Source organism: Falco naumanni, chromosome 10 (assembly GCF_017639655.2).
Source record: "Falco naumanni isolate bFalNau1 chromosome 10, bFalNau1.pat, whole genome shotgun sequence".
In the NCBI taxonomy this organism is placed as follows: Eukaryota; Metazoa; Chordata; class Aves; order Falconiformes; family Falconidae; genus Falco; species Falco naumanni.
In genome coordinates this window covers 3,767,969-3,780,190 of record NC_054063.1, presented here as the reverse complement: position 1 = coordinate 3,780,190, position 12,222 = coordinate 3,767,969, and the positions used below count along the sequence as shown (strand labels likewise).

General features: G+C 49.7%; 1 protein-coding gene across 6 annotated transcripts in view; it reads right to left on the bottom strand.

The window, feature by feature from the left end:
- SLC25A22 (solute carrier family 25 member 22) overlaps positions 1–12,222 on the bottom strand; it is a 52,250-nt gene that overhangs the window by 9,939 nt on the left and 30,089 nt on the right. For all 6 annotated transcript variants that reach the window (XR_005829868.1, XM_040608104.1, XM_040608108.1 and 3 more), the window contains exons 4-5: positions 11,751–11,806; positions 5,903–5,993 (exon numbers count right to left, since the gene is read on the bottom strand). Coding sequence is in view for 5 of the 6 variants with exons in the window: in XM_040608104.1 (XP_040464038.1) it covers positions 5,903–5,993; positions 11,751–11,806 (147 nt within the window). In the remaining variant the exon portion in view is untranslated. The remainder of the gene's footprint in view (positions 1–5,902; positions 5,994–11,750; positions 11,807–12,222) is intronic.

The window sequence follows — 12,222 nt, the reverse complement described above, 5'->3', positions numbered from 1 at the left end:
CGCACACACTGCCAGCCAGTCCCCCTAACCCAACCCCGACCTTCCAAGAGGGAACAACAAGCTACTGCAACCACACTTCATAAAAGCCGGAGCTACGATGCTGGGAAATTTTAAAAGGAAGAAAGTTCCCGTGACAAGCTCCCTCTCAGTGCTAGCGCCAGCTCAAAAACCACCTCAGACACGCAGAGCAAAGCGCTGATGTGGGACAAATCCACCTCAAAGTAACGCCACCAGATTGAATGTTGCTCTGGCAGATGTTATTCCAGGTATGGTACAACCTGCCTCATGGTTGCATGTTTGGACTAAGTCAAGAGGAAGGAAGGTGACTGCGCCTGCACCCATTACATCAGGCTTGTCCTGGCAGGAGATTCCAAGTGTTTTGTTCCAATACAAATGTCTGTGGAAGCGAACAATGGACAGGGGAACATGTCTGGGCACACTGAACACGGACACAACCTGCGTTTTGTCACAAGACGCATGCCTGGAATGGAGACAAGGGCAATGCTCCCTCTCACGGGTGTTATCCTGTGATTAAACAGCCCACCTCTATCTCCCTCTAGATGTACGACTGGAAGGGCATTTACCTTCTGGCCGACCTTTGATGTCCACAACTTCAGCCCACTGTAATTCCCCGAGCCTCTATGTGCTAAATAAAAGAGCACCCCCCTGCCCCCCAAACAGCTATCCCTGAATAGGCACAGAGAGATTATCACCTCTTAACTGATTCCCCCCCCCCCCCCGGCCAAGTCCCAGTGGGTTGGATGAAGGTTATCTGCATTAAAGTGGGTAACTACAGGAGAGGTTGCCTTGGCCCACAAGGGCTCCTGCCCAGAGAAAGACCAAAGCACGGCATGTGTGACGTGGCACAGCAGCTCAGCACCAGGAACAGCAGCAGCATCCCTCCTTCCTAAAGCAAAAGCCTCGCTTTATACCCTGCGAGCGCTCTGCAGCTCAAGGATCAACCAGGCTGGGCAACAGCTACTTGAACAGATGCCACAGAAGAGATGGTCTGGGTATTTTAGGAGAGCCTGAAAGAGGAGCAGATGAAAGAAGGAGCCCTGGGGAGACGTATCAGCTGGGAAGGCAATGGAGAACAAGCTCCAGTCTCCCCGCCTGCATGGGAAAGAAGGAAAAGTGCCTTGCTTGTCTCAGGATAACAGTTGGCTGTTTGTCTTCTCTGAGCAAAGCCACAAGGCAGGGGGGAAGCGGAAAGCAAGAAAATTTGCTGGCATCAGCAAAGACACAATTAACACGACCGTGCTAGTCTTCCTAGGAATCCAAGCTGCAAAATCAGCAGATTGCCAGCCTTTGCTCCAGAACAGCAAACAAAATGAAGGTCAAGATTAAAGAGGTCAAAAGATGGAAAGGAATAACACACCTTGGAGAAGACCAGCAGGAAACTCATCCAGGGACGCTGGAGAGTTTTTATGAGCAAGTTATGAGCAAGAAATTGCTTTTATAAGAAGCCGTGGGACACTTTTCACAGCAGCCAAGGCAAAGTATTTAAGCAAGAACCTAAAAAAACCCAACAAAATCTGGCAAACACATGGCAAACACAACAGCTGTCTGGCACTTAACACTTTGGAGATTAAAAAGTCCTATAAGGTTTCGTGTTTAATGGACTGGGGTTTATGAAGTGTTTAACACCCAAATTCAAAAAGGACATAAAACCCAGGCAATACTACCACTTGTCAAAGAGGCCTCACACACTGAGCACCCAAAAATCAACAACGTACTTTAAATGCATGCTGGTGTCCTACCAATTTAAATTGCTTTTGTAGCTTCGTAGCCAAGTGTTTCACACTCAAGTGCTTCACTTAGCCCTAGCGACTCCTCTTCTCGCATCCTCTGCTCTGGACAACGAAGCTGCTGCTTTTTTAACAGATTATGGGTGTCCCAACATATCCAGCTTCAGAAATACAGAAGAAATAAAAAAATCCCATCTGCTTCCAGCAGCCTGAAGGTTGGAAGTTTCCCCTCTGTCTCGTGTCCTGCCTTCCCCAGCCACGTGGTCCAGCCAGCAGAGTGCCACAGGGACAAGGACCTGCCTGAAGACTCTTCTGTGGGTCACCTCTTCTACTTCTCCTGGGAACTGCAGAGACCCTCGGGCCAAAATGGTCACAGGACAATATCTGACCCTTATTGCCCTTCTCAACCAGGGTCACCGGGTACCATTCAGGTTTTTCGTTATCTTGGTTTTCCTCCTTTCCAATCAGCTTGGGAGGACCAACGCAGTTTTGTCTCCTCACGAAAGAAGCAGCTGCAAGCAGTAGGCTATCGTAACGGTCACAACACCAATAGAAACAGGCAAAGAAGCAGAAATCAAGTCTCCTAGCCTGTCAGCACACATCCTGCACCAAAAGGAGGGGGAAAATCATTTTATGGGAAGGAATGCACCCCCAAGCTACTTCCAGGGTAGAGGGGGCTGTGGGAACAGACATCTCTAGCCTCAGGGAGATGGGCGCACCAGCAAGGACACAAGGTCCCAAGCGAGGTCCTGCTGCCCCAGTACTCCACCTCCAGCAGCATCCAAGAGCACGGCCAGGGAAAAAGGAGCCTAGCACAAACCTGCAGCGATACATCCCCAAAATACTCTTCCAGCCATTTGCAGCCAGCAGCTTCCTACACAACAGGCGTTGTTTTCAGTCTGGCCTTTTGAAAATGGGCTTTATGCCACTTTTTTTCTTAGCAGTTTAAAAGGAAGTTCGTTTCAACACTAAATTTTTCAAAGGATTCAAAATAATAATAAAAATTAATGCACACTAAAAGTTGTTTTGTAACTTGAGGCTGGTTCGGGTCACGCTGGATTTGCCAAAAACTCTGGTCCACACATGCTTCTTCCCCTTGCACGTGGAGGACCCACTCAGCACATTTGGATCAGCAAACACTGATGGAACACGCACATTCTAACGGACAAGGATCTCCAATTCATGCAACGCATTTCAAGCAAGTGCTAGAAGCTTAGCAACAAAGGCATTCAATGTCAAACAGGACTAGAAGACTTTTGCAGCTCTGAGTCAGAACAGCACCAGAGCATCCTTTGGGATGCTGGCCTAAGCATCTGTATAGCAGCAGATAGTCGGGCTTGTGCAAAAAGCACTTTGGTGGGGCTGAAGCAAGCTCTTGGTGGCTTACTGTGAAAAAACAGCCCCCAGCCTTACGCTGAGCTTAACTCCCTCAGCTGCACTTCACACCATGTAACACCTTGACTGTTGCAATTCCATATCCAGAAATGAAACCACACTGACATGCCAGGCAGCTTGAATCTTCACCTTTCTAACCCCGGGCTATTTTGTTGTTTGTATCTAGGCTCTGACTGGAGTTGTGAAATAGGTGGCCCAGCCTTGCGATGTGCTAGCAGCTACACACCCTGTTTTGCTCCAAGTAGGAGAGGCATTTGGATTCCAGCACAGGAATCCTGCCCTGTCTTACAAAGACAGCTGGGTAGGAAGGGACAGAAGAATCTCAAGGGAAAAACCTGCAGACTACAAACAGCTTGGAAAGAGGGAGCGAGGGCAAGGCAAACCCTTGGGGACACAGAGCTTCAGGACTCCATGAAAGAGCCCCTCGCCATCACTCCTACTTGCCCGTGAACTGCCAAAGGCAGGGCACCATGCAACGACTGCAGCACAGCCAGGCACAACCCCTCCAGCAGGTCACATCCTCCATCCCCAGGCCTGGGATTTCCCTAGCATGAAGGAAAAGGATCCCGTGACACGCAGCTGCCCCGCAGTTTCTAAGGGTCCTTTATCCCAACTGGTAACGTCACGGCCTTTTCCATCACCCCCTGCTTCTCACGCAGCGCAGCACGCACCAGACCTTCCAGCCAGGTCCCAGGTTCAGAGCCTGTACCAGCCACAGCCAACCCGCACGGCGTTTTCTTTCACATCACATCTTGGAGTGACATTTCTAGTTCAAAACACCTTAAACCATCTACCACAGCAGTATCAAGGCTCTGCCCCTCTGTTCAGGTCACACTGGCTAGCCTCACAAGCAGAGCTGACACGATTTCACGCGTCCAAGCCCTGCCCGGTGGTTGCATGAGATGAGTGACCCCAACGCCACATGCTGCCTAGCTCTTGTCACCTAACTGTGGCCCAACCTTTCTTTTCTCTAAAGGAGTTGAAAATGCGTTGTGATGAGACACAAAGGCTCCCTACTACCCGAGTGGTATCACACTCCTGCTCCAGGTCCCTGTAGTGCCAGTTCCATCGGTACGTATGTTTTAGGAGAACAGGGTGTCTTTTATTCTTGGCAAAATTCCCTCGCTCCTTTATTCTGAATCAAGCAGAGCACGTCATCCACATCATGCGTGGATCAGCCAGGAACCCAGAAGCCAAACTGGAGGAGGTCTGGGTGAAGACCCCTGCTGCACCCCACGTACCCAGACACCTGCTCATAGCCTGCCTCAGCACCAAGAGGACACACGCATTTGTCCCGTGAGGAAGCCTTCACCTCTCACGGTGCAGGACACCTAGTGACAGGCACGTCATGGTTGAAACATCACAGCAGCGACTGCGCTCACAGAACTCCAAATACGTTGCAACGCTGCTCTGATTTCTTCCATGGGCTGCTCTCTCGGTGGTGGTACGAGGTGTGACAGGCTTGGCCCTCCCTGTGCAACCTACTAGGTCCTCACTTGGTAGGTGGTGGCAAAGAGCTAGCTGGGCTCCTGTCCGCTGCGGCACGCCAAGGCCTGTCACGTTGGCTGCTGCTGGGATCAGGATCAGACCCACCACTTCGTAGGAGCAAGGAGCAATGAGGACATCATTGCCTCCCACCGTCTGAGCAGAGCACAGGAGACAGCATTTGAAGAGACAGAAAATCATGAACAGCTGCGAGCCGATGAGTCACACAGGCGTATGTTAGCTGCTACTTTTTTTGAAAGGCTCCAGAACAGAAAAAATTAGGTACGTGAAAAAACTAGATCCTAAACCTGTGTCAGTCCACAGCCTCCACTGAAGTTGTTGGGCCACTGATCTCCAGCAGCCGAGACTGATGTGGTGTGTTACGTTACGGGAAGTTGTTAAATCAAGTAATTATGGTAGAGCTTTGCATTTTCCGTGAGGCTCCACCCCATCACTGCTGATGGGAAGAGTCAGGATCATGTCCCAAGCAGGCTGTTTTCTAACTACTGTCACTGAGGGCTGGAGAGAGCGTCCTTCACCGGCTGGCTCTGGAGAAAGGTCTCTGTCTGAAGGGAAACACAAGCGTTCTCCAAATTGCAAGGGAAATATCTTTGTGAAAACAGCATTAAATATTAAGGGTCCAGCCCCTCTCAGCTGCTTAGCTAGCATCTTTTACTCACATTTAATTCACACGAACCAACCTCCACTCGCAAGCTAAACAAGATAATTTTGTTCCTTCAGCGTTTATTTGCAGGTCAGCTGCTGGGCAATGCTGCAAGTGCCCTCTGTCAATTCAGATCCACCATGTCTCTGCCAGGTCCTTTTCAAGGACAAGAGGGATGCTAAGTTTGGGGTCTACAGAACTCAACTTGCCATCTGTTCAAGCCAGAAAGAGCGTAACGGCACCCAATAGGATGCTGGGACAAGGGTCCTCCCATCAGCTGTTTCAGCAGCGACCAGTGCCATTGGGTTCCTCTCAAATATTTTGCCTACAAATTCTGGATCTGCTAACCTTGGCTTCGATCTGGGGCTATTTTTAGAAGCTTGAATAAAAAGCAGTCATTCAGTGGAGTGCTTTTCACTTCCCGTTTTAGACATTACATCCTTAGCCCAAATGTAATCACCGGCTGAGCCGTTGAAGGGCAACTTGTATTTCAGTCGTCACATCACCCCGTTCCACCTTTGCCCCGATGTCACCCCAGACTTCTCCAAGGAGCTGTTGTCTTGTAAGTTGAATGTGAAAAGTCTGCGCCCCTCCTGCACCCCCTACTCACCCATCTTTGGAGAGATGATGCCGGAAGAAGTCGTTGGCTGCCAGTTTGATAGCCTTTTCTGGTGTCACTAGAGTCAGGTTCACCGCAGCCCCTGGGCAAGGAAAAGAGGAAAGGGCCATTGGAGAATGAGAACAAAGGCGCTGTTGACCGGATCTTTCAGGAATGCGCTGTAAACCCTGCTCAAAACCAAGGACTGATGAAGGAGAGCTCCCAATGCACCAAAAGGATTTAGAAACGTGAAACACCACCCAGCACCGTGGGGGTTTTCACCACCCCCCGACGTGTTTCTACTCCATTTGCAATGCTTTTTATAATTTCTTTAGCTTTGCTACTACTCCCACCACGTATACATGCATCTTCTTCTCTCGTCCAAGGACGCATTCCTATGAATCCAGAAAGATGCAGACCAGACCTTCAAGAAAGGAGTACAAGTTGGATTAATAACCAGTCCCAACTCCTTTGCAAATATTTCGTGATGCTGAGAAGCAAAAGACCCCCGCCCCGCCTTCTTGCCAGTGTCCCTGTCCCCCCCACCCCCAAAGAGAGCAGCTTGCTTCCCAGGCAGCCCAGAAAAGGCAGAGCCCTTGGAAGACCTGGAGGCTGCCTGAAGGCAACTGGCTCACCCTCGCAGAAGTCACCCAGCTCGAGGCCACCCCTGGGAGTCAAGTGGCTTCCCTCGTGTGTCACCACTGGGTGTCACCCTCAGAGCAGCCAGCTGAAGTGGCTTTTTGTCCCCCACACGCTGCAGCGCGCAGAGATCCCCCTCCCAGCACCATGACAAGGCTTGCTGGGGGACCTGGGGTGTAAACAAGCCTTGGCTCCCCCACCACGCGCCGGAGAGGCCTTTTGTCAGGGGCAACAACCAGCAAATCCCCGCATTGTGCCTGCAACAATGAAAGGTCTGCATGGCCTGGCCAGCTGCTGGGGGGCACCGACGATGCCGCATTAGTGCAACGCAGCAGCGGCTGGGAAGCAGCTTTCAAGCTGCCCTGGGGGACACGGGGTGAGGGGAAGGCCAGTCCCTTCTGAGCATACTGGGGTTTGCACCATTAGATTAGCGCTCCAGAATGTTCTCCTCCCTTTAAATCTTACGGCTCAAAGTCCTCTGGTGGATGACCACAAGCTCTGCCTGCCTGCACTGAAGCATACCCAGCTCCAAGCCCTCCAGAGGACCTTTGCTTGAGACTCGCTAACGGCCTGTGAACACCTTTGCAAGGACAAACACAAATACTAGGGTATACCTTTTGCATTTATGCTTGCTGTAGAGATTTAAACAACTTGTTCCAACGCTCCATTTTCCAAAGAGAAGCAGACAGAGAAGCCTGCACTCCCACTAGGCTCTCAAGACCTGGCAGGGTTCATTTTTCAGGAGGTTTGAACACAAGCTGACAGGAGCTATAAGGGCTCAACACACCAAAGAAAAGCAATTCAGTTCTCTGTTCCTCAGGAAGGACTCTGCTCTCTCTAAAAATTAACAAAGAACTCCTAAATTAGACATGGAAAGACATAGGTTTAGCAGGACTTTCCTCAGACCAGGAAGTAAAGTTGAAACTGGGACCAGTACAACCGGGACCAGGGCACAGGAGTCCTTGGCTCCACATCCTCTGCTCAGAGGACACATCTCCATCGTGCAGGAAATCACAGCAAGGAGACAGAAACAGACAGCCTTTGCTGGGCAGGGCTGGGAAGCCCAGCACTTTTTCCCCCCTTCTGACTGTCACGTTCAGAGATTTTGCAGAAAATACAGAGGAACACCACCTCGTAGCAAGCTAAGCCAATGCATTCATTCCACACTGGCCATGACACGCAACAAATGTCATCCCCATCTGCAGGAGCCACATTGACTAGCATGGAGCAGGGCAGCTCTCTCACACTCCTGGCTTTTTGCAAACTTTGAAGCATACCAGTGATTGCGCTGCTTCAGCCCGATGTTCCTGCACATCACGTCCCCCTGCCACAGCTCTTCCACGTGATGAGAAGCCACACAGACACGACCCTCACGCTCTGCCTCCACCTTTTAGCATCAATCATATCAGGATCTACAAAGCAAATCCACCCAGCCTGATTTTTAAGTGGAAGTGGCTACTTGTAAAGTGTTTCCTTGAATGCCAGCTTGAAGACAATTTCAACCTCACTCCTAATGCCTAGAAAGTAAAACAACTGTACATTACTGACACGCAGCATGAATAACCATTTCATTGGAAAAACAGAGAGAGAAAGAAAAAAAAAAAGAATAAACCCACTACTCTAACACCAGTGCAAAGGGTTAATTGAAAGAAAGAAAAAAAATATTCCAAACCATCAAGCAAGAAAGGTAAGCAAAAAAGTACGCTTCCACATGCTCCAGGAACCAAGAGGCTTTCACAGCAATTTCTCCTTCAACTGCAAATAAAGTAGAGGGCAAAACCACACAATATACAGAGAAAAGTTAATGAACCTGGGTTTTCTCCTCCATCTTTGGATATTTTCAGTAAAGCTGCTTAGCAGAGAGTGGATAATCCCTGTCCTCAATAATCCATAACAGCTTCAATTCACTGGAGGAGGAGAAATCAGATACTTCAGCTGCTGGCTGTATGCTTTCCACGGCGTTTTCTACCTTTTTACAAAATCTCATAGCTCTTCAGTTCTAGCTATGCCAATGACTATCTCCGTAATTAAAGCTAACCTTGGCCTACAGGCAACACTACATGTACCAAAAGCAGTGACAGACAAACAAAGTGCAAAAATAAATTGCAATCATTAACAAATAGAAATTATTTTGAAAAGAAGTATAGAAGCACTATGAAGAACGAAATCGAGTAGAGGCAAAACCAGTTGTTTGCCAACTGAACTTACAAATGCCCTCTTCTCACCAAGCCTTGGGGTTTGTTATTAAGACACATTTCTCATAGAAGCCCTTATATACCATCAGCAACCTACATAACGGGGATCGAGCTATTCCCAGTGCAGCACTGGTGCAGTGGGAGGTATTATTAGCAGAGGCCAGGGAAAGCTGCCACGCTAGTGTAGCTCAGCTGCGGCTATCCTCCAAACGTCACCCACAGCAGAGGGCATTTCCCTGAATTATCAAGGCCTTCAGCTTTTGCCAGCTGGGCTGAACAGCTGGCCTACAAACAGCAGCGGCACCTCCCAGGACACATGCTGAGAGCTGTAGGTGGCTTCTGGATGGACTGCAGCAGGGAGCAGAGAGAGCCCCTCTCCAAGGTCCGCTTTCACTGGCACCCGCGTGGTCCAGGAGCCCACGAGCACTGTGGATTCATCCCCTTGGCATCACATCTGAAGGCAGAACAGTCATCCCTTGAGCACAGGCAGCACTAGACACCACCACACAGCTTTGAGGTTACCTAATGTTCCAGAAAAAAACAGGAGAAAAAAGCTCCCATTCTTCCCCCCCCCCCAAACAAGCCTCAGAATCCCCGTAATGCTGGGGGAAGAACTTGAGAGAAATCGTGGGATTGCCTCATGCATCACACAACTTGCTATGGGCTACTCATACAGAGCAAGGACTGTCTGCCCACACGCAGCCCTTAAGAGATGATTTGCAGAAAAGCATCCTACAAGCTCAGGCCTCTCTCCTGTCCGCACCGAGGAGCTTCGAGTCCCACGTGAAGGAGCCCTGAAGTCGCACAGTGGGAACGGCTGTGCCCAAGCAGACCCGTCCTGTCCTCTGACAGAGGCCAAGTGCCCTGCAGGGACCAATGCTGCGCTTGTGACTCCTCCATGGGGCACAGCAGCTGCCACTTCAGCTCATTTACATATAATCCTCCCCATTTCGGTTTAAAGGTTGAAAATAAGAGCTTGTGAGTCATACAGCAACTTCTGCTGGGAAACTGGGACAGATGGAGGGAGCAGGAACCAATCTCATCATCTGATTTTCATCCTCCCCTATCTGCAGGGCTAAGCAGTCTTTTTACCTTCTTCCCATAGAAGTACCCACATTCTTCACAAATCCTGGATTTTTTTTACCTGCTCAAGCTCTCCCCAAGAGAGAGATAGAAGGGGGGCTGACGTCATCTCACAGAACTGAAGCACGCAGACCAGGACAGCCATACTTGGAGGACCCACCTTTGCACCCTGGCCACGCTGAAATATCTATGAATTTCTGGAAGGAGATGGAGCTATTCACAAAAGCCCTCCCAAACCCAGCTCCCCATGTAACAGTCAGCAGTGACAAATAAATTCAAGCCTCTATCAGCTCCCTGAACAGAGTGGGTACAAAGTTAGTGGGACATGGACAATGCCGACCAGATTCATTATGGCAGGGAAAAGCAAGAGCTATGCAAAACCCTCTGCACCCTTTGAGATTTCTGCTTAGGAGTGAAAAGTGGCCTGAAGATGCACATCCCCTCTATCACCCTACACCTTACAGGACTGAGCCGTCTCTCCCAAAAGTCCTGATGGGTCCTACAGTCTTCCCTCTAAGTTTCCAGGAGCAGCTTCTTCCTTCCACTCCCCAGCGAGCAGCCTGCCACTGCATACTTATAGCCAAAGTTAATGCATGCTCCACTCCTGGCTAGGAACACAGAAGCAGCCAGCTTCTGGGAAAAATCAAGGGGGAACATGCCACCGCTAGCAACGAAGATGGAGCTTGCCTCGGGGTTATTTGTCTTGCTGCCTGCTCCCAGGAAAGCTGCTGCAAAGCAGCCAATCCATCCCCAGCATCCACCGCACTCCCCCGAAACGCCCACCAGGGAGTTGGGCAAGAGGCACTGCCCCAACAGCCAGCACCGCGCCCAGGGCTGGCCGAAGCCCCTGGCTTCCTTGGGAGCTCTGGGACCAGCGGCAAGAGACGCTCCCGCTGCCAACAGCAAGGCACCAGCATCTCCGGACTCTGGCTTGAAAAAACAAAGAGCAAGGACTCACTTAATCACAGCAGTACTTTAATCCGGCTTTATCAGTAAAGAGTGCCACAAAGAATGCTATCTGAACACCTCAGAGATAAAACCTGCATATTCAGGCAATTGAATACCAGTATATAAAATGAACCAGGGTTCACTGCCAACTAAGCCGGCCGGACTGTGTTGAAAGCCAAGAAGGTATTCCACATTTTCCTCTCCTATCAGTCAAGCCAGAGTTCGGCCCGCTGTTCTTCTCTCCTCAAAATCTTTAAAAAAATTCAAGGATATTGCATTTAAACTAGAAAAGGTAAAATATCAACTGAGGAATTCACTGCTGCAACAGACAGCCTCAGCCAAGGAGCCAGGAGATTTCTAGCAGGTTAGCACACAAGACCAAACAGCTGAAGCTCCAACATGAACCAACCTCTGATTTTCTTACTACCACAAGAGAAATTTTTCTGGAATCATGTTATTCTGAATATTATTTTTTTTTAATTGCAGCTTGCCTTAATTCTTGAACAGAGTACTTGGGTGTGCTTGAGAGGCAGCTAGTTTTGGAGACAAGCTACCAACTAGATGGGACAGCTGGCTTGACCGCATTGATGGTGGGCTTTGACATAAATTCAATCATCAAGCACAAAGTAAGACACTTCAAGAGGTTTGCTGCTGCCCGTCTGACAACAGTTACCATGCCCAAGCTGGGAAACACATACGCACAGTCCTGAAACAAAGTCCAGCAGCTTCGCTTAAACTGCTAGTAAAGATGAACTTCAGTAAACGATGAGGTTTTACAGCAAAACAGCCAAGGGGAGGACTCAAGCCCTCAGTGGTAGATAGCTGAGCAGATACTTGGCGTGGAGTTTATTTTCAGAAACAGCTGCACCTTTCAACATCTAAGGATATTGCTAGGCTACTGCTCTTTAAGCCAGAGAATACGGGCTTTTCCTCCCACTTACGCACCAGTGCTTCCAACGCAAAAGCTGTGCCGTGCCTGACTCAGCATTACTTACCTCTGTACATGCCAAAGTAGCCTTCCGACCGAATCGTTTTAATGAGGCAGTCAGACCTGCAAACAAAAGAGAGAGAGAGAGAGAAACCACAGGAGCTCAAAAGGTGGATGAGAGCAGAGAAAACCAAAACAAATCTCTTGGTGTGGTTTTCATTTACGATCTGTCAGCAAAACCCTGAGCCGAGAAGGGAACCTGGTCAGGCACCGAATGCACCACTGTTCAGGCCTGAGTCCAGTTCCAGCCCCTAACTCACAGGGGCTTTGAAACCCACCCCCCGGCTCACCCCGCACGAGCTTGCTGCTTTCCAGAAACACAAAAGGGAAAAGCGTCACCCCGAGGGCTGTTTATCCAGGGTCCCCTGTGGCACACGCACACCAGAAGCTCCGACAAGCCGATCCCCGTGCACATGTTTTTAAATCCGGCTGTGGAAGGGAAATAAGGGGGGCCAAAACCCCCAGTGCTGACTTGCTTG